Genomic DNA, 23,633 nt, shown 5'->3' on the forward strand with positions numbered 1-23,633 from the left:
GGGTATAATGGGAGTGGGGAAGGCGTTAATTACGCCACCGTAAAGTACGGTGGCGTAATTAACAACGAGGTCCCTTAGCGCCATGGATTTCTCCGCCCGGTAAAACCAGGCGGAGAAAGGCTCCATGGCGCTACGGGAACTCGTAGTAGGGCGGACGGGTCCGCCACGATTACCGCTGGCGGTAACCCACTCCGCCAGGGTCGTAATGAGGGCCAAAGAAACATAACGACCTGGAATGGTTTATCAGGCCCATTGTCAGCATGATGTTTGCAACAGGGTATTTAATCGTGACCCACCCACAGGGCTTGCTCTGTCGTTGACCTCATAAGTGAGCACTACTCCCTTTTGCAACCGTCTAAGAAGTTATGATTCTGTCCTCCAATTGTAGACCCTTGATCATACGTTAGCCCCGGACGGCAACTTTTGAAGGGCGCGAATGCTGTTATTTTGCATCAAATGATGAATGAATTCATCAGGTCTAAGTAATTGCATTCTGGGTGCTCAGTGGATAGCTGCAGCTAACAGCAGTACGCGCAATAACCACACAGACATTTGTGTCCTAAGATTGGATGCCCGGAAGAAGGAAGAGAAGTGCAGACAAAATCAGCACTGTCATATCTTCATTGCTTTTAGTTCTGAATCTACCTGAGACTTTGCACAAAGGAATACACCCAGAGCACTATAACAATGAGGCCTGAGTGGGCCCAATCTACATTCCCAAAAACACCCTGTCAATGCAAGCAATAATTAGGTATTAAATAAATACATTCTCTTTTTGTGTGACTGTCAATGATGTGAAAGCAGCAGTTTACCCCACAGCAGGTTTCCCAAATGGGGTTGGGAAAATGGTTGAGGACTGCAGACAAAGAAATACACATGGGCTGTATTTCTTCATTTCGAAGAACGGTTGAAATATTGATATTGTCATAATAGAGTAGAGTGTGGAAGGCGTTAGTCTTTTGCCATCCCTTCTGGGTTTTTTTCTGGGGGGGGATTCACATTGTTGCCAGTGATTCTGCGAGGCTGCATCTTTATGGACACTATTTTCCACTAGTTCTTGAAGGATGAAAAGCACCAAATGGGTATTCCCGGAAAATGTACTGTTGGCATCATAGAATTACTGAATTTTAAGAATGATCATTCAACCCATTCGTATTTGGGATGGCTACTCTTTGGTTTCCAGAATTGAAAATAGGATCAGGCCCAGGTTGGTTTCATTCATCAGAGTCTAGGATTTCCCCATATTATTTCCCTAAGTAGATTGATGTTCAGTCCAAGTCTCATTCTTTCTGTGCAGCACAGTGGCTATCATTAAACTGACCAGAGGTGCAACGTGTATTAAACAGTACTGCAGCTAAATGAACGCATCCTAATTCATATTAAACATGTTAGTGGATCAATTGGGTGATAGAACACCTACCACAGCACCAAACCAGGGCCAGTGGTCAGCTTCCTTGCCTTGGCTGGACCTGCCTGGACCCTTTCTCAATAGTTGCTGCTCGATCTGCTCACTAACCCTGTAAAGAAATAGACTTGACTGCCAAGAGAAAGGACATATGGGAACAGAGATAGCACGCAGCTTAAGAAATCAACGGTGGCCAACAAGACAGAGCCTTGCAACTCATTTTAAAGTGGCTATAATAGGAATCACTAAGGCTGGCAACCCAAGCCCAGCACTGTTTGCAAGTAATGGAATTATGAAAGAACATTCCAAATATATTGTAATATTTCAAATATATCAAAAATATCAAAATATGCCACATATATAACATCTTTCATGTAATCACATTAGATTATCTACACAACAAAACATACATAACATCACTAAAATAATATCACTAAAATCACAGGAGAATAAGAAAAGTCCCAACAAGTATTACGCATCACTTATCTGGTAAAATACTGCTATCACTCCTATTACTCAAAAGGCATCACACCATTTAACAGCAAAACTCAATGCATGCAATAACGCTTGCACTCAGCTTTCCCATCTAATCGATCCCAGCAATTCGAGTATGTTACAGAGCTAACACCATCTCCACCAGCGTTTCATTGTCTAGCAGTTTTCTAGCAATCAACCAAAGTCTGTAAATATCTGTCTGCAGCTTTTTATTTTGCGTATTGCAGCTTCTTCTCTAGAAATCGTCTGTAGTAATGGAGCAGAGCTCCGAAACATACTCCCCCAAATATTTAATATAATCGGGACCATTACCGGACAATCCGTTAGCACATGTTTGTGTGTTTCAATTGTTGAAAGATTTTTACATAGTCGGCAAGTACGTAGGTCCATAGGTATATTCAAAGTTCTACCCAGAGTCTCTAGAATGGGCCACCTATTCAGGCGCAGTAAGAGTAAAAACCTACAAAGATGCTTTGAGGGACAGATAGTGAGATAACATTGGAGTCGCCTGTAGGAGTACAGCCTTTCAGCTATAAAACCATACGACCTCAACATAGATAAATGGGTAAAATTCATCCCCCAGTCCCAAAGTTCAATTTTCTTATGAACTTCTTTGACCAACTTGTGGAAGCCCTTTCCCCAATCCGGAGACCATCCGAGTAACTCAAATTGTACCAAGATGTTATGCTCAAAGACTTGGTTGTTCTTCACCTCTGAAGGAGGGGATCGAGGTCATATAGAAAATGCGACTCCCCACAGGTTTCAGAGAAAAGATACAGTGCTGCCTGTTTCTTGAGTGCCATACTTTCCAAGGGGAAGAGTCCCATCTCAAGCCTGATAATCTCCATAGCAACACATTGAAGGAGCATCAAAATGTTCCTCCAATATCTACCCTTAATCAGTTGCAGCCATCCGAGGTCGTGCAGGGAAAGGCTTTCCAGCCCATACATTATAGATGAGCTAGACTCTGTATGTTGAGACATCTAGCTCCCTCTACCATGAAACCCCCTGTGCGAACCACAATCTTATGTATCATTGTAGTAAGTTGGGCTGCTCTCCTAATGTGTGCCTCTTTGCACAGTGCATAGTCTTTTTTATTGGAGATCTCAACTCCAAGGTATTTGAATGCTTGCACATATTCAATAGCCTTGCTGTGAGGTCTTAATTCGGTACAGCAGACTTTCTAAGTAGTAAATAGCATCAGCTTGGTCTTACTATTATTTATGCACAAGTAATTTTCCTCAGTTTATTGACATAATTTGTCTGCTTCCCGCTTTAAACCAGAACATTTGTGATACAGCACAACAAGATCATATGGATATGCTAGGACCTGACAGTGTACTTTACCCAAGCGAGGACGAGTGCAGTTAACAGATGACAGTTTCTCTGATAGGTCAGACAGGTAAAAACTGAAAAGAAACAGAGCAAACACACACCCCTGTTTAACCCCTCTACTTATTTTAATGGGTTTAGAGACCATGCCATCGGCATTCAGCCGAATGACCACAGTGGTTTACAAATGGAATCACTTTAGAAAATAAAGTAACCTAGAAGGACAGTTCTTATTTTCCATTTTGGTCCACGGCAAGACCCTATCTACCAAATCAAAAGCAGTGGTAAAGTCAACAAACAATGCATATAGTCCGGGTGCACCCTGATTATTTGCTCTCGAAGTTAGGTAATCTGGAACCCAAAGGTTATGCAAGTTGAATAACCTGGGCGGAAACCCCCTTGGAACCTATCAAGCAAACCCTGAGTATCGGCCCATAATTGCAGCTCCTTCAGAACAAGGGATCTTTCCAACGGAATCTAGCATTGATAGGAGCCTATAATTATATGGTTCCAAGGGTAAACCCTTTTTAGAGCCGGGTTAAAAATTGATGTTTGCCGCTTCATTAATACTTTATTCAACATGATTCTCAGTAGAGCCACCCACTTTATTCAACATGATTCTCAATAGAGCCACCCAGAAGTCGGGGTCTTGCTTAATGACCACATTTGAGAGCCCATCAGGGCCAGGAGCCCTTGAGGGTTTTGGTCTTTAGATACAAAGTTTAATATTGAATTCATCATAATGTTGATAATGTTGATAATGGTGAATTGAGGTTGATAACTTATTGTGTGTTCCAAGGTACACCTGAGTCTCCTTTTGTTTATTATGCTTGCCCAGATAATTGACCCAGGCTTCTCCTTTTATGGGATTAATCATTACTCTGGTACTGCTACCTTTTATTCAACCAAGAATCTGCCAGACACTTCTAGTGTCCCTCTGAGCAAGTACCTTTATCATATGCTGCCATTCAGCATTCTGTTGTGAGCACCTCCAATCCCTAATCCAATTTCTACATCCATCTCTCAGAAAAGCTTGCGAGTGCTTTTCTTGTTAGATTTCTAAATATGGCTTGTTAGCTGCATGTGCGAGGCACACATTGAATCTTGAGGAGGACAAATCAGTCTGCTTACTCAGAATGGGAGCACAAATATTCGGGATCAGAAATACAATGACCAGGAAACATCTTTAAGAGTGAAACTTGTGAAAGAGTTTGATAAGACAATGCTCCAGTATATGCAGAGCTTTAGCGAGCAGAGGATTTTGTAATTCTGGGAGAAATCACAGGTCGGTGTAGAAACTTTCCTTCGAGGGACAGATTGAAAGGTTGCAGATAAAAATAACTTGATTCCTGCTGAAAGAAATTTGACATGTCGTTTGGGCTGAGGCAGATTCGAGGCATAGATTGGGAGATAATCTATGTCATAGAGCTCGTTTAGACTTACTGAGGTCATTTTTCTTCACACTAAAGAGGCATCTACGTTTTGGCTGGTGAAAGACTGAATCCAGAGATACAGAGAAAGTTGTTTTTATCGTCCAGTAGGCAGACAACTGATCAAGAACAAATTGCTAAGTCAAGACAGCAGATTTCAGAAGCAGTTCACAATGCTGATGTGTTAAAGTTTGAGATTTTCCTTCCTTAGGTAGTCAAGATGGGAAATCTAAACAGCAAAATGATATTACCGCATGAAGAAAGAGGCTCATGATGTCCAAGAAGTAAATGTTGTAGGTAAACATACCACTGTGTTATCTACAGCTGCATTGTGTTCATAATTGTACTGCTTTCATTGACTGAATGAAGAGCATTCTATGTTGGTCCAAATTGAGCTAACACTCCTGTGCATGTTTCCGAGCAGATCGAAAATGTACGCATGGCAACTACTAGGCAGCCTAGACCCTATGTAGTCATTCCTGTTCCAAAGAAGGATGGCAAATTGCCTGAGCTTGAGATGGATGTCATTAGCAATACTGCACATGCAAAACGTATCTTAGAGACTGTTTCTGGATTCCGGAGGCAGGCTCTGCGAATCATGCAAGGCAAAGGGTTGATAAAAGGTGATCCTACACAAGTAATACATGCAAATACACCTGGTCCAGTGACAATTGACTCAAAAGCAGAGTCTATGAGAAGGTCCCAATTGGAGATCATACAAGACATTTTCATACCTAAAGGACTTATTGAGAGAATAAGACTTGCTGAACTTTCTCCTGCACAGGGAACACGGATAGAGGTTCCTGTGATTAATTCAGTCAGAAGAAGTTATGTTGGTACACTTTATGATATGATTATGGAAGCTCACATGAAAATAATGAGATCTAAAAGAAGCACAGAGGAAGATACTTATGAATTAAATGATTACCTGGACAGCACAACACATTTCGGAAATACCATATGGTACCAACACATGAAGGAAGTTGTGAGAAGAACTTCAAAGGAGGAATGCGTTGTATTTACACTCCTGCCATACAGAATGGGGAAGTCGAAAACCTTCATAGCTGTTGAAATAGATGTCCAAAGAGCACATTGTATTTTACACGTAGCACTTTGTAAGACCAGAGGCCAGTTCATGGATAGTGATGCTTCTCTCAAATGGGCAACTGAATGGACAGGTCCAGATGAAAACGACTATATTCAAGATATAAGGACAAGAAACAATGCAAAGACAAGGAAGCCTGTGATCAGATATGAAAAACCTGGAGTAAAAGGAGCTGAAATCAGAAGGGAAGTGAATAAAAAACTGAAGACTGCAGGAAAATCTGCAGACGATATTCGAATTTGGAAGAACAGAGGTCAAATGCAGATCTGGGGATCAGTGCTATCGCCAGATGGATGGGAAAAAGGAGTGGTGATCTGCAGGGCCTGGATGGTAACTAATCAGCTTAAATCAACTATTTTGAATGAACAAGAGGTGTGCAAACCATTGTTGCCAAGAATTTCCAAACTATTGACATGGTTCGAAGACAGAGGAGGACCCCTGCAAATAGTGCCTTTGGAGAGCTCAAAGCTGTGTATCAGAAATAATGGCACAAGAAAAGTTGGAGAGAATCAGAAATACAATCGTATCTTTCATACATTATGAATAGTGCATGGAACAGCAGTAATCATGGATCATTATTGGGCTTGTGGACCCAAGGCCTATATAAGGCTACCTAAAGACTGTGGAGGAATATGCACACTGGTGAATGTCCATGTTCCAGCATTAGTGATTCCAAAGAGTAATCTGAATCTCAACAGTTTTCCAAAAGCAGATGCTCACCTGCGGAAGAAGAGATCTGCAGAGCTGATAAAGAGGATGAAGAGAGAAAACTACTTTTTAGCCAAATCCATAAAAGCTTTTGACTCTATCCCATATGAAAACAGATTGTTCAGACAGACTTCTTCAGTGTTCACATTGATCTTTATGCCAAGAATCCAAGTTGGAGCAAATACCAAGTGGCTTCAGATAACTAGATGGGAATTGCTGCAGACAATTAACACTAATATAAAGGAATTCAATGCAATCAGAGAAGAGATGAGAGCCATAAGACTGATGACTCTCCAGAACAAATATGTCTTGGACATGATCACAGCTATGGATGGAGGTGTTTGTTCAAAAATTGGAGAATCATGTTGCACATTCATACCTTCTCATGATGACGAGAATGGAAACTTGACAGAGGCCGTAGACATGCTGACGAAACTCCACGGCCAGATGATAAACCAAGTAGAAGACATTGCTGATGACAGCTGGTTTGGATCACTCTTCTCTTGGGTTCCACAATGGATGGCAGACATGTTCAAGTTTCTTGGAGTCCTGATCATGTTGATACTGCTTGGAGTTTGTGTAATTAAGATAATAATCTCGCAGTGCAAATAGACAGCAAAGAAAGCCATAGGGATGAAGATTATGATTGATGTTGAACCAGGATGGAGGCCCAGAAATCTAACAGATTAAGAGATCAGAGACTTTGTGAAGGCCAGTATCCATGCACCTGAGGGAACGAAGTTCCTGTACCCAAAGTATCATAAGAAATATGTGGGAAGATGGATCTATTGCAGTCCAAGTGGACAGTGCATGCTCATGACATGGAACAAGGATGAGCATGTGAAATCAGCCGGTTGTCTGAAAGGAGTCATAAAAATAGGGGGAAGTGTAGAGGAGGAGCCAAGTACCCCTACTCCAAATGCCCCGCCTCTATTACCTATAGAGTGGAAACCAGAGTATGAGACGTATGCGGAACAATTGACAAAGAAAAGAGCAGAGCATGGACTCTGCGCAGTACGCATAAGAATACTTGTACTTAAGAGAATCTGGGAGGCAAGGTACCCATTGAGAAAACCATACCTGTATGCAAGACAATATGATGGTCATTTAAATGAGATCCATGAAGAAGCAGAGGTGATGAATGGCAAAGATTAATGTTGAAATCACACAGAGAGAGATGACGCACACAGAAGAGATGCGGAGACCAGAGAATGCAGATATTTTATAAGACATCAAGAAAGTATCAAGGATAAGTGACATCATGGGATCAAGGTGAAGAAGCTTATGCCACAGAAACACATGAAGATATTAAGCTACTTTAAACGTGTACAGATGCAACAGAAACGCAAGCTGCAAAGTAATCTTGAAAGCTTGCTTCAAGCTTTATAGTAAACAAATTGCAGAAAGTGCCAATATATATAGATGCATATGGATGAGTAAGAGATGGATGTTTCCACTACGCATTATATAAGCAGTGCTGAACGTTAAACAAGAAGGCCTCATTTCAGGGTGGCGCAGTTAGAAAGATTATTGAATTTTACGTGAATCTCAGCAGAAAGAGTTGGATGAGCCAAGAAGCCAAGGTCTTATCAGAACTGGAATTGACTGACATTGGATACAAATCGTGTGAAAGAACAGAGACTCCTGTTCGGAAGGCTTGAGCAAAACAAAAGACGTCAGAGGATGATTAGAAAATAATAGTAAATGCACAAAAAGGCTTGATTTCATGGTGTCCAGTCACATGGTGAAGGAAGTTGGACTATCGAGGTGGTCACAACTACGCATGAAGGCAGGCTGTGCCTGCACTCCTTAAAAATTCTCAGAGCACAGTACAAACTCAAGGTCAAACACCAAAGCACTAATTGACACTCATTCATTGAAGTGATGATGGATTGATATTTTAATTGGTGGGAAGCTAGTGTTTAGATGAGCCCACTAGCACCTGGATGTTCAGTCTGCATGCTGCTAGACGTAGGTGAAAAAGTACTGACGGGGGTTAGAAGCCAACCAATTGTAGCGGACTGTGTAATCAAGGGTCCTATAGTTTGTGTAGCCAATGGAACATTGTGTATTTAGCGATGTTCATAGTGGCCATTTTGAGGGGAGGGCTTTGTTGCCCGACCTGATGTTAAGTACCCTATGACTCTCCTTCACAGTTGTATACTGATATGGAACTCATACTTAGATATTCACCTAAAGCATATCACTTTTCTCGATGATGATTCTATATTATATAACCTCAGTTTCTACTAAAAATGAGTCGAGTAAGAGGATCGAGCGAATGCTGATGTTTGTTATTCTCCCTGTTTTAGACCTTTGATATTAAAACTGATTCCCTTTTGCCAAACTATCTGAGTCGTCTTGATTATTGATGTATGAATAAAATCTGCATCCCTATCCATCTCCAGGGAATTGCTACTCATCTTAAAGGGCTGGGCAACCCTGTTAAACCCTTCACTGTAAATCCTGTGTCTCCTTTGTCTCTGAGCGGCCCTGGTCTGGAGCAACTGCGTTTTTGTAAATTTGATTTTCTTTGTCCATAATAATTACAGTAGTTGCTATATGTTCTGTAAAATCATGATGGGGTTCCATGATTTGTCTATTCTGTGGCTGCCTGCCACAAATGATGACATTCCACAACAAATGTATAAAACAAAAATGTTTTATTCAGGATACAATATGGCTAAAGAGATGTTGTGCGTAATACTCCTGTTTTATTGTCTTCCTTTCCTGAATGATTCCCTCAGCTGGCACCACTTACTAAGGTTTTCTGTCATTACATTGTACATTTCATTCTGTCACTGTGTTAGATGATGTTTTTTTCTTTTCTCTCAGCACCTCTTGTGCCGTGTTTGGGAGTGACTAAACCTTCACTTGCAGCTTATATGTTTACTTTCTCTTGCACTGCACCTCTTGTGCCACATTGGGGATTCATTGGATTCTAACTCCCAGTTCACTTTGTCGCTCTTTAAGCATTTCAGCACCACATACTTTGACTTCTGATGTGTTAGAACCACAACATCAATAACACACTCTAGTTGGCATTCTTTCTCACTCTCAGTACATCTTGCAACACATTGGGGAGCAAATTCATTTCAACTCTCAGAAGACCGCTCACTTTGTGTCTCCTGAGGCCTCTCACTCAGCACCGCACCATTCACCTTCGCAACCACTACTTTCAAAACAACATTGTTCTCCCTTAGAGTCCTTTGGAGTGGCTTTTGCTGCATTGGAGAGTGGCAAATACCAGTATGCACTTCAGTGTAGTTCTCCCAGGGCCTCTCAGTGCCTTTCAGAGCTGGTACTTCCAACATGACCTACTCTAGGTCCTGTTCAATCTTTCTCTTGCCCTCTCTGTTACTCAGTGCCACCTGTGTGCCAGAGCCCTTGCACCACTCTCCTTCATGGAAACTGGCTTCATGTCTTTGTCTTCTGGTTCTTGTCACATGTTCCTTTTGCTCCATGGTGTTCCCCTCCGTATCCACTCCTGTCAATGTTCACAACTTCCTCACCCTGGACATGAATGCCTCAGTCCTTTTATGGGGCTCAGCTTTCCTTTGGCAAGGACTAGCCAATTTAGCAATGACACGGTCTTTCACATGATTCTCAGCTCGCACAATTGCATTTTTCCCTTTCATTTTGTCTTCAGCTTATCTTAGTGTTCTCCTTGGGTTCCTGCTCCTTGCCCTTTTTTGTAACTGCAGAGCTGTAGAGCTGGTCCCCTATTGACAATTGAGGGATAAAGTAGTGCAGTGTGTCTGTATTACTTACACTGGCCACAGCACATATCCATTCGGCATGATGCCTTGTCTCAAGATCCCTTTTTTACACTGATACAGTCTAATCCAGTGGAGAAGCAAGGCCTGACATACGTAACCACCTCTATTAATCAGTGAGGAAGGTCCGCTGATGCAGGCTGCTTATTTAAGTTAGGAAGAGCACTGATCCTCTACCCTAGAGGCGGGAGGAAAGTGTGCACACGCATGCCACTGCTTGCACCAAATTGCTGTAACTGCATGCCTGTTTTACGTATATTAAGTATTTGGTTTTCATACATGTTATGCTCCTGCTATGGTATCTGAATTGTATACTAATTGACCTTTTCACAATTGACCTCAGGAGAATTGACCTTGGGAGAATTGACCTAATTTAGAAGGTCAATTAGGACATAAATGGGGGGGGAGACCGCCTGCAGCCCCCCAACCAATCCAAAAACCCCTGCATCCCCCCACCCAATCTCCTTATATTATTTATAATCCAAAACCAACCCAATACATATATAAAATAACTAAAATAATATAAAGGTCAATTGTACAGAAGGTCAATCAGGACCACTATAATTAGGTCAATTGTACAAAAGGTACATTTTAAAAGGTCAATTTGGGTAATACTGGTAACTGCATACTATTACTAGTTGGTTTTCTTGTGTTTAGGACAGAATTAGAAAATGATTATGGTTGCTTGTTAATACCAAAATGAGGACCCGGGTAAGGAACAACCAATGACAACGTTTGAAATTTGTGTGTATTTATTTGCTTGTCCATGGAGGTCATTACGACCCAGGCGGTAAGGGTTAACGCCGTCGTTAACCCTTAACGCCTGATTCCAATTTTAACGGCTGCTTTTAGCAGGCGTTAAAATCCATGGCGCTAAACCGCCTTGGTGCTAATTACGGCACCGTAATTTACGGTGCCGTAATTAGCGCCTTCCCCACTCCCATTATGCCCTATGGGGCAAAAATGGGAATGGGGAAGGGTAAATGGGATATGGGGATTTACCGCCCCACTCACCTTGGAATGGGGCGGTAAATCCACCATCCACCATGGTGTAAACTATGTTTACACCATGGTGGTAAAGTTGGTGTACTTACCGCCTGGGACGTAATGTCTCATGTCTAAAATGTATGTTGTAGATTAGACTCAAGTATAGCATGCCATGAAGGACATGTTGGAGAAAAGAAAAATGTGTCTTATTCTGTTGCTGCCTTCAAAATCCAAGGAGCCTATTCCACAGCACTGAGCTGGCATGATTCTATTTAGTGAGCTTAGCATTTTCAGTGTGCCTGGACAATCACGACTATGTGTTTGTACGATTTAGCTTTTCTTGAAAGATCACTAGTTTATTCAAACTGTAATAACAAGATTTAAACGCAAAATAATGTTTTCTTCGTTTTGTCTGCCTTTTATTCTGTCACAGTGTTGAATTACAAGCATGAATGATGACCTTTTTCAGCTGCTTACATTCTTACGTTATTGTGGTTTATGTTGCCATTTACGTGTGTTAATGTTTTCCGCATTTCTGTTTGTTTTCCAAGAACTAGATGAATCTGTTGTATATGTACTTGGAGCAGTAATCTACAAAAGTTTAGGAATGCTTCTACCCACTTTAAGGTAAGAGATCATTTAGTCTGTGTCTCCTAACTCATTACAATCTATGTAAATGAGTCTAAACACCATCCTGGTATAATTTTGCAATTGCAGTTGTCAGGCAAAATATTGAATTGTGCTAATGGTTGCCATGTGCATCCAACTCTTGCTTTGGAGTTTGTGTATGCACACATTATGGGCCTGATTCCCAGAAGCGTTTTATAATGGTGCAACCCCATAGGAAAACGTTCTGTTAATGAGGCCCTATGTTTTTAGTTATGGCTGATATATGTAGCTGTATGAGAAACAAGATATTAGTATAGAAGAGACATGTGGGCCTGGCACATTTTTCCTTAGCTTTGTGGAGCCATACACAAACTCTAGGTCGATGGGAAATGATTTGTGTCATGTACATTTGTCTCTAATGTTTGTGTTTTTAAGCAATTGTTTATGCCTACCAAAACAGTTGTCTGAAAGCTAATGGGTTAATTGCAGCAATTCAATGCATCAGCATTTATGCAATTTAAATTACCCTTTTCCCTCAGCTAAATCGTATGTCTGAAAGGTAATCTGTTAATTAGCATTTCCTATCCAACTGTTCCCTGCAATCAAGCATCACCACATACAATTCTAAGTACAAGTTCTTAGTGCGCCTAATTTATGTTTTCAAAGACTAATATTATACTATGTTTTGTTTTGTGTTGTGTTGCAAAAGAAAGGTAAACCAAAGGAGGAGCATATCATGTATTGTATATTTACAGGGCCTTGTAACACATACACGTTGTTTTGGTAAAACATATCTGAATTAGGGGAACATGAATTATAGCAGAGCCACAGAACATGCAGCAAAATGCACGCCTTGATACCTTTAACAGGACTACCTGAAATTTGTATTCAGAGATGGAACAATATATTAGCTTTCAAACTCCCATAGAGAGTTCTTCAACAGATTGTGCAGAGTAAAATGAGTGGCAAAGAAACACACCCTGAACCTTACATTCAACAGCAAGGTACAAAGTGATGGCTTTGCCAATGCTTGCTTAATTGGTTATTGAACATACACTGTAAATGGAGAACATACAAGACACTTATATTCTTCACAGTAAAACTTCCTTTGGCTTGAAATTGGTTTGTTTTTGTGATGTTAAATTGTTCGTCTTTGGCGCATTTCACCTTATATTGTATTGAAGTCTAGAAAGAAGAGTTGTGAATGAAATTAAATTGGCTCTTATTTATTGGAATTTTAGCGAATTTTAACATGCATATCATGTTTTCTGTATCCACCAGGGACACTCTTGAGTTATTCCATATGGAGTTTAATGGCTTGCTGTTCTATTGCACCTGATAAACACTGCTTGCATTCGTATAACTTTTTGATGAATTTGGGAGTATCCTGCTTGTGTCCTGGGAACTGTTATCTCGTGCCTTCGTTCTGCTGGTCCCATCCTCCTTATCTCATTCTTACCTTGGCCCTAATTGCCAGCTACTGTCTGAGCTCTGCACGGCTCTGTATTTCTGTGGATTCAGCTGTTTGAGTTTCTCTTGAAGTCGGGAAGCCTTGTCCTATTTAAAAGCTTGTAGTGGATTCCATTTTTAAGAAAATGGCTGCTCTGTTACACTGTGGCTTCTATGTTAGGGAGCTCTACTCGTGTGTTGTTCATATGGCATTCAGCTTATACATCGGTTCTGTTAGTGTTTGTCATGTCTTGTGGTTGCTATGTTAATATTTTTCATGTAAATACATATTTGACTTAGTGTACATGTTCTTCATGTGGAGTGCATATTTGTTTCGTGTCTAATGCATGGACATACTGTTGTTGCATTTTTATCTGTACTGCTTTTGCCATCTTCAGCTTAGATTGTCTCTATGTCTTCTTGAACTTGCCTGGGATAAGGACGGTTGTCTTAGTGAGTAACGCTTCTAACCTGTGAGATATTGGATCGAGGCGGGGCGAGAAGCTATGGATGACATGACATCTGCCTCTCAACATAGCCTTGTAGGACATATCAAAGGCAGTCAATTTTTTCTGGAAAGCTACATCTGGTACAACGTGGTATCATCCAAAGAGACATGCAGAATGCAAAAGTAAAGATTGAATGGGTGCTAGATTAAGATTCAATAAATCCTTTCTTGTTGCACCTGTACAACAATGAATTACTGGTCCATTTTTCATGCTCTAATGTCTTCTCAGTTTTCACTAAACACTTTGGGCATCATTTGCAAAAGCACTTTCAATCGGAAAATCCCATTGAAAAACGATGTGTAAATCACCCCTGTAATGTGTATACTTGAACACTGGATGGACCTGTGCAAAATGTCAGTTTGTACACAAGCTCAATGTGACTCAGTGGCCGAGGAATATGCATACATTTCCTGAATATTCAGCTCTGCCACACCTCTTGGAGAGTTTTTGCAGAAGCCAAAACCTCCCTAGCTATTATTAGTGGTCTCACAAGGACCATTGTTAAATGACTGCCATCCGTGAGTTAGGGAACAAGCAAGCTTTGCTAGACAAAATCTCTTACGAGCAATTCCTTAAGTTCTAGAACCATTATCTTCAGGCCGTGTGACAACCAGGATGGAGGATAGCATGTGTCTTCTAATTGTATAGATATTTTGGTAAACTACCTATGAAACTATACATAGTTCATATGTTGTATGGTATCTGTAAGTATATATGTTATGTTTTGATAGCAGTACTTCTTATAGTGCAACTCTAACCCGGGTGTACCTAGGTGCTGTAAGTGAGATAGCCCTACGAGGTCGAGAAAAAAGGGGAAACTGCAATATCAAAACAAGGGCAGCTGGACTATTGAGGACAAAGGAGAGTCTTTACAGGTTTACGAAACCTAAGATAAACGTCCATGAGCCTCAAGACCCGGGGAAGGGATTCCAGAGTGAGGGGCCTGCAAAAGGAAAAAACCTGGCACCCATTGGTTGATTGCTTGATCCATTGATCCGTGCTACGAGAAGAAGATGGGGGTTAGCTGAGCAAAGATCTCTGTTTGGTATATATTGAACAATCTTCTCAGAGAGGTAGAGAGACCCTTAGAGACCCTTGACCATGTCAAGCCCAATGGATCAGGCAGAAGGGCCTTTAACTTCACCCTGCCACAATGCCCTCAACCAGGTATTTAGGATGGGCCAGCAGAGTAGTATTACTGTAATCCCAAACTCCCATAACAACAGACCTGACAACAGTACTTCTCACGCCAGGAGGTAAAAAAGGTATCACCTTTTTTAAAGATCTTAACTTAAAATAACCGGAGCTGCATCTGGTGCTCATCTGCAGATCAGGAGAGAGGAAATCCGATATGTTTATTCCCATATTCTTAACAGAATCAACCGGGGTAGGAAATGCACACAAAGAGAGGGTCTGCAGAACCAACTGCAAGAATCTCAGTATTACCTCCATTAAGTTGTAACTAGCTTCCATTAATCCAAGTGCCAATGGCTGCTACACATCATTGCAAACTGGATGCAGCTACATTAAGATTGTAGTCCATTCTAATAATAAGCCGGGTGTGATCTGCATAAGTGTAGAACTGGCATCCATGATCCTGTATGAGGCTGACTAGGGGTTGAACATAAATGTTAAAAGAGCTGGAGGGAAATAGCAGACCCCTGAGGGACCCCACAAGATAGAGCAGAAGGAGCTGATCCAAACGGAGTGTGTGGCCGCGTCTCGGTTTGTTCGTACAGAAAAGTCCAGAACCACTCATGGATCGTACCCATAACCACTACATCCTCAAGGCAGTGGAATAAGATGTCATGATCGATAGTGTGAAATGCTGTTGACAGGTCCAGAAGGATCAGGAACCCCACCCCATCCCGACCCTGTATTCTGACTACGTCATCAGCAACTGATACTAGCACTGCTTCGGTACACATAAATGTTCAAAAACCCATTTGGTAAGGGTTTAAGATGAATGCCTCCTCTACAAAAGTTCTCAACTCTGGTGTGACTATAGACTCCAGCACCTTCATAAAACATTTAAAGAGTGAGATGGGCAGAAGATCAGCTGGGGAGGTGGCGTCTAAAGTATGTTTTTTTAACAGAGGAGTCACCAGTGCATATTTCAAACTTGACGCAAAAGTGCCATGTTTGCAACTAGAGCCACAAGAGGACAAATATCAGAGCTGATATTTTTCAATACTTTGAGGGAATTGGGATCCAGTGGAGAGCATGATTTCAGCTGCAGAATGATTTTGCATATCTTCTCCTGACAAGTCGGGGCAATATTTGGAAAGGTTGCCTGATTGAGCTGGGGCCTGTGAGGTGACAAGGAAGAGGGAGACAATATCGTAATCTTGTTGTGTGCAGATATTTTTATCCTAATATTAGTACTGTTCTTTATTAAAAAAAATGGGAAAGAGAATCGCAAAGCGTTTGAGAAGGGAGCTGAGAAAAAGAGATTACACTAGGGCATGAGAGTTCCCTCACTACTAAGAACAATTTTTTTCGATCGATTCAAAGCTTGTGAGATTTGGGCAGTATAGTGTCCGGTTTTTGCTGCTTTGATTGCTTGGAGAAACTTCAAGCAGCAATCCTTCAATAGGAATGTGTCCTCTATTCTATATGCAGACCGTCAAGCCCGTTCTACTTGCCTATATCAGTTTAGCAGAATGTAAGGAGTCCGTAAACTAGGGCGCACATTTTTCCTGTGTAGTATTACCAGTTTTAGGAAGGGCTAGGTCATCTGCCACAAGAGAAAAAGCCTTCTGTAAAATAACTAGTGGATCGGAAGTGGAAATTAAGGAAGACTATTCAATATGTGACTGAATCTGTGGCGATAGAAACGAGAGATCCACTTCTCTCCATGAGCAATGTGGTGCGGTTGGTGGTCTAGCCACCAAAGGATGTAAGGGTAGAATTACTGTAAAGGGTACTAAAAAGTGGTCAGACCAAAGAAAAGGCAGACAGTTATAAAATATTGCTGTAGCTTCTGCAGTAAAGACTAAATCCAGCATATGGCCCTTAATATGAGTAGGGCCCTTCACCAATTGAACCAGTTGAAATTCTGCAAGTGAGTTAATTAATCTGGAGCCATGAAGATCAGAAAGATCAGGCCATAGGTTAAAATCACCAGCTATATGAAGGGAGGTATATTTCAATTGTAAATCTGCAACCAGATCAGTAAAGGTCTCCACAAACAGTGGGCCAGACCTCGGGAGTTGATACACAATTAAAATATACAGCATCTGTGTGGGCAAAAACGAAATCTAAACTAATAAGTGTTCCATTTTAATATTGGAAGTAAGTAGGGCACTAGTGTACGGTAGGTGCCGTTTGAATAGGAAGGCTTCTCCTCCACCTGGGTGGGTAGCAACTCAGTCAGCATGTATTATCGCATAATCAGATGGCAAAGCCTCAATAAGATATGGCGTTTATGTGCTGGAAATCCACGATTCAGTTACACAAACAAAATCTGCTTCATGTGCAGAAAGTAGGTCAAAAGTGTCCAGTCGATGAGTGACGAGTGAACAAGCATTAATCAACAAATCACACAAGGTTGATGATAGGGAAGGGGCAGGTATTAGTAAGAGGGGCTTGAGTACAAAGCTTAGGCCAAATGGTTACACTGGCTGCTAATGCACACAGTGAGGCTCGGATATAAGCACCATTATTTATCTTACCCATTTGTATACGCATATCTTTGGGCTGTTTGTATGTATCTGGAGCAGAGCCCAACCAGAACCCAGACGGGGACAGGCGGGCTTTACCATAGCACAACTTCAGCACACGCAGACTGCGCTTGTCCGCTGTGCATACGCCAGGATCTTCACATGATATGACGTTCCGTTTCAAGCTAGTCCAATCCACAGTTGGCTGTGGGATGGAAATGAAAGACAGACTGCCGTACTTGACAGTGCCTGGCAGTTTGAATGAAAATCAAAGTTCTCCAATGGGGAACACGTTTTGTTACACCAACAAATCAACTTCTGTGAGGCCAGGCACCCTCACAGTTTAGCAGAGCGCAAGCAGTACAAGGACATACAAATGTTTGAAGACAAATTCAATTCAACACATTTGTGTGACAAGCTTTACAGGTGAACAACCACAAAAAGGTCTTTATTTTCAGAAAGGCCTACTAGATGGGATTATCTTCAAACCAAGTAACCCACCCTCACACTTTACATCCTTTCTCTGTTCTGAAAAACTGTAAGATCAGAACCGTATAATGTTTTTCTCTGCCATTTGCCCACCAGCCCTTTTTTCTTTGTTTGCTAGAGTGTCCCTCTTGTTTTAGTGGATGAGCAAGTCACAGTGATCTTCTCTACGTGGGCCCGTACCCACACTCAGAGTTTGTGAGCTTTTCTGTGAAGCTAGCAAAATACCTATTTGAATGTGTTATTTTTGGACATAATTGTGCTTCTATTGTTAGAAGTTATTACCAGTAATAAAGAAACCCAAACTGAATAAATGTGCATGGCTCTGCAAATCACAAATGCTTTCTCTTTCTTTCCTGTTAATTTCTCTCCAAAATGTTTGCATCTAGGTTCTTCGAATGCATTCCACGTGAACATTGTTTAAAACAGAATATGAGAATACTGACGAAACAGCCTTAAAATAATGTGTGTGACCCGGTTCATGCATATGTAAATGGTCAAAACCAGATGAATATGCTTTTGGATGTTAAAGGTCACCTGCTGCAAGCTGAGGTCTAATTTGGATATTGCCCTTTGTCAAAATTTCAGAGCTTCTCTTCCTGAGACTGAGGCGGAAACCCATTAATTTTCTCCGGATATGAGCAGAGGCTCATTTGTGAGGGGCAGCGCACCCTTTTTGAGCAAACATTCTGCAAAGTAGGTCTTCCGGAAATGTCACTGCAATTAGACCTGCAAGTCATTTCCAACCAAATGTGAAGCACAGCTTCTCAGCATCATTAAACACACACACATGGTCAAACACACACACACACATGCACACGTACACACACACACAGAAAAGACATGCACAAAATGACAATTATTGAACATACCAGGCAATGGCAATCATGTTTATTTCCTGCTCATTGTTAACCACCTTCAAGCACAAACTGTTTGTCTGCCTCGATGAAAATGGAAGAGGCGTTTAAAAGTAAAGCAGAAATGTATTCAGAATTCTTTGTTAAAGTTAACCCATTCTATTCATCAAGGCACAATACTCGCTATGGAGGTAATTTAATTAAAATTGGTAATTGCATGCAGGGAACGACCAACATTAGCACCAATGTGTTGCTGGGCCCACCACGTGCAATTTTAAACATTCACAAGGCATAGAGTAAAAGTGAAGACTAAAGCCAGGTGTAATCGCTTTTACTCTTCAGTTTTGCTCTCTGTTTTGAAATAAAGTAAATGCCGACTGTAAATGATGCTTTGCAGGCGGTGTTTACAAATGGATTCCTGTGGAATGATGCTGCTGCTTAGCAGGTGCTTAGTTGAGATGGATTCCATAGAACGCCATGAGCCTCATTTTACATCAAATGCAAATTGCATGCAAGAGACCACCAACATCAGCACTTACCTGCTGTGGGGACAGACCCTTGCCTGCTCTTTCAAACATTCACAAGGCAGAGGGGCGTAGGAAAGGTTAAAGTGAAGCAAATTATTTTCCGCTCCATGTTGTCATAAAGTAAACGCTGCTTGCTGATGCTGCTTTGCAATCATTGTTTACTAATGGATTACCTGTGGAATCCACTGGGTCTCTATCAGCAGCAAAACCAAGGTGGATTCCATAGCAATCCATGGGTTTAATGCCTGGATGAAAAGGTCATGCAGGCATAACACGAAACACACTGACGGTGTGGAGGAGGAATGCACAGCAGAGATATTATAATTTTAACATTTTAAAGAACACTGGGTGAGTAATAAAGACCAAAGTCTTGATGGGATTTAAAAGAGAATTTGCAGAGGTATTATTTTTCTCCACAGGTACATTGACTTGGCAATGTTTGTAAAAGAGCGCATCCTCGAGTGCAATGGAACAGCAACAATGGTAAAAGGATGATACAATTCAGATATACATGTAGAGCAGGGGTCTGCAACCTTCGGATCTCCAGATGTTTTGAACCACAATCACCATCAGCCCTAAACAGCAGAGTCAATGGTGAGGTATCATGGGAGTCATAGTCCAAAACATCTGCAGAGTCGCCCGTTGCAGAGCCATGATGTAGAGACATTCTCCAAATCCCAGTAGCCAGACTAATAGCAAAGAAAACACACCCCACACATGCAATGTTATAAGAAAAAAAACAATGCGGTTCTTATTCAATATCATAGGTTTACCCTTTAACATGCAGCCTCATTTCTCCATTTTGCAGGCGTGGGTTTGGTTTCTCGATCTTCTGTGTCCTAGATAGCATAGCTAACACAGGTATTTGCAATTCCCAGAGGCCAAGAAACCGATATGGTGAGCTTCCACGTCCATAGCATAAACATGCCCAGCTTCCATTTGTGTAAAGAAAGCATGGCCAGTCACTTCATGCCTTTTTACATCCGCCCCTTTCTCGTCGCTTGTCAGATATTTCAGTGAGCTAAAAGCCTGCTGCTGTGACCTGTGCTCACCATGCAAATAACAGATTCAATGTCAGGAGGGCCAAATGAGCCGTTCATCTTGCTGATATTACAGTGGCGCAAACCCTAATAATGTTGCTGGGAAATCTAATGAAAAGTGCTACTCTTCATTGTTTTCAGTCCTCATTACTTTCATTCAGTTATCCTCTCTACATCACCTTCATTTATATTTTTCATTTTTAATACCTCCTTCTATGAATGAAATGTATTCTTGCTCTAAATCTCCATCTTCCTTACCATTCTCACATTTTTACTTTCTCTTTTTCAATCCCCCCTCTTAATTTATTGCACCCCCTTCTCTTGTTTTCCTCTTTTCCCCTCACTTGCTTATTCTATTATTGTAACATTCTGTGTACTGTAGTGTATGGAATGTAGAATGTGGAGTGTGGAATTGTGTAGGAAGGATGCAGAGAGGAAGTGTCAGTTAAAAAGAGGATTGCGAGCTACTAGTGAAGCCAGTGGAGCTTTACATGTTATCTTCAATAAAGAAGACTCATCAAACTTACCTCATCTCTTCATTATTTTACTGGTGATGAGAGACAACATGGTCACCCCAATGATTTTTTAGGTAGCCCTTTGAGAGCAGCTGTTCCCTGCTGTTGGTACACACTGTGAATACAGGAGGAGCCTGCTCCTGTTTGCAAAATGGCGCACTCGGGAGGGCGTGCATATTCAGCAGTATAGCTTTCCTTGGTAACCAGGTACACTATAGCCTGTGCGTGTCTCAGGAGAATGCGCACACGGCAAGTTGGATTACCTTAGCAACCGGGTACACTGTGCCTCTTTCAACAGAGGGAAGCACCCTTTTCCATGTTTAACGCGGCAGCCATTTTGATACATTGACTGCATCGATGTGAGACTGATGGGATGAACACTGTCCGACTACTTGTCCCAGTCTAGAAAGCCAACAAAGGAACAGAAAGTGAGCTTGGCCCTATGTGAGCTCTAATTGGCTCAACAAGCGTAACAGGTCTGCGTAAGATGGCCCTAACTGGCTTGATAAATGCCACAAATAAAACCACGATTCAACATGCTGTCTGAGGCAACTGACGGCAAGATTAAACATTGTGCAGACCTGTTAGCTGGTGTGCAGTGATTTTGTCGAACTGAAAACAAAGAATGACATTTTAACGAATGAAAAAATAATTTAAAAATATATTTTTTTTATAATAAATATATGTGGGGGGTGTACGTGGTTAAAATGGGTGGTGAGGTGTTGGGGCAGGGATTTAAACATATGGAAACCTGAGCTTGGGGGAGCCCCCCAAATACATTTTTTTTAAGGAAATTAATTTTTCTTTCGTTTTTTTAGGTTTGTTAAAAATGCAGTCTTTGTTTATTCATTCGTTAAAATCACATGTAAACCTGTAAACTCCCCGGGAGTTCAACCCAGGATTGAAATCAGTCAAAGGCCTGTCCTGTGCTCACAGTATAGGTCGAGCCTTGCCGAAAAGGTCTGAGATACGCACAGGTCATTTTATACGGAGGGTATCCAGGCTTGCTCCTTACAACATGAACATTACTTCAGAACACTTACAACTCAGAAGTCATTTGTCATAATTACAACAATCACCTTATAAGGCCTCTTCAGGGCATCTTAAATGCTGAGTGTATGGCCATGTGACCATAACTATACCAGTGCCATGAACATATGCCAATTCTCCTGCAAACTAGGAGAATGACAGCTACTCTTTGAATTGGCAGAGTGTTAAATGAATTCCGACGCCGATTATGATTATGACAGTTTCATTAAGATAAGGACTACGCGGCAGCAGGCGCTAACCACAGCCCAACGCCAACTGAAAACACTCTCCATTCCAGAACCTCCCTCCATAAGATAACATTCCACATCAGAATCTATTGACTTCATAATACAAACTTTGCTGTGGTGTTAAGTGAAGAAATAGATATACTCTGACATCAATTAGACAAAACATTAAAGTGACAGAAAATACGTGAACTGTGTAATGACCTAAATATAAACGCACACAGTGAAAGCATTGCATATCTAAATGATGTAATAATGTCCTAATCCTAACACAGAGCTGACTTTTAAATGAAGAACACACTCGTGGAAATGCATTTGACTTCTTATGCCTTTTTGTCAGTAACGCTTGCGGTGAATAGCAAAAAGACAAACCACACGCTCTCGAGTGACTCTAACAAAAAGTCCAACATTTTCAGTCTTGTGGTGAGTGAGTAAGTGGGAAATAGTACAGCTAAAATATATGTTGGTGCATATATTGATCTAATAGAGAAATCTCACACCACCACTGATGGGCTCTGATTGAGGACACAGTCCCTGTACACAATGCAAGTATTCACTTTCAACCTCGGTTCTAAGACACAGTGGGCCTGATTTCCAAAGCATTTTTCATTGGGATTTTCCCATGTGATGCAAAAACGCACAGATAAAGCCAACATTTCAATTAATTCCAGGAAGGTCCCTGCAAAAGTCCTCAGCATCAAAAACGCATATGATGCATTCCTTTAGCCAATAGAAAAGGTTCAGGAGGCTGCTACGTCGTGTACATGATTACTAATATATCTATGGGCCTCATCACCCGTGTAAATAAAAATAAATAAATAACGAGTCTGGCGGTAACCCTGCCGGTGCTACCGGCGGGTAGCTGCCATATTCATAAAGTTTTACCGGCACCTGACTTCTGGGTGACACCGGGAGATTACAAGTCGGGCGGCCTGGGAAGTCAGGCGCAGGTAAAATGTAAGTCCCCATTCCCATAGTGTCCCCTAGCAGTATATGAGAGTGGGGATTCGGAAGCTCCGGCACCATTGTTATCGGTCCTGGCTCTTCTATGAAGAGTCTTCCTACCGTGGCCGCTGCACCCGGTAGGTTCCGACCTATCTGCACAGCAGCCACGGCAGGCAAAGACGTAGTTTGCCAGTCTGGAAACAAAGATGCCGGTGAGCTTACGGGACCCTTGCTTCCGGACCAGCAATCTTGTAGTGGTGCCCTATGTCTTTGCCCAGTTTCACACAGAAGTATAATTTGGTTGGCACCCATTACCACCATTCCATGTCGTGTAACTCAGCAATTGGTTCAAAAGATGAAATGTACATTTACTGCACATTTGTTATGTGCCATTAATTCCAGAAATTTAAGTCAAAGCAAAAAGAAAGGGCCTGATTTACAGACCATTTTTCAATGAGATTGCGATTGGAAAACCCTTTTATAAATCAGGTCCAAAGACTTTCCTGTTTGGAGAAGTGTTAC

At 41.5% G+C, this 23,633-nt stretch overlaps 1 protein-coding gene across 7 annotated transcripts in view; it reads left to right on the forward strand.

Annotated features, from left to right (window-relative positions):
• ADGRB3 (adhesion G protein-coupled receptor B3) overlaps positions 1 to 23,633 on the forward strand; it is a 1,879,974-nt gene that overhangs the window by 1,060,810 nt on the left and 795,531 nt on the right. For all 7 annotated transcript variants that reach the window (XM_069606193.1, XM_069606199.1, XM_069606200.1 and 4 more), the window contains one exon: positions 11,790 to 11,865. In XM_069606193.1, coding sequence (XP_069462294.1) covers positions 11,790 to 11,865 — 76 coding nt within the window. The remainder of the gene's footprint in view (positions 1 to 11,789; positions 11,866 to 23,633) is intronic.

The sequence above is a fragment of the Ambystoma mexicanum genome, chromosome 4p, assembly GCF_040938575.1.
Source record: "Ambystoma mexicanum isolate Mex_15411 chromosome 4p, UKY_AmexF1_1, whole genome shotgun sequence".
Classification (NCBI taxonomy): Eukaryota; Metazoa; Chordata; class Amphibia; order Caudata; family Ambystomatidae; genus Ambystoma; species Ambystoma mexicanum.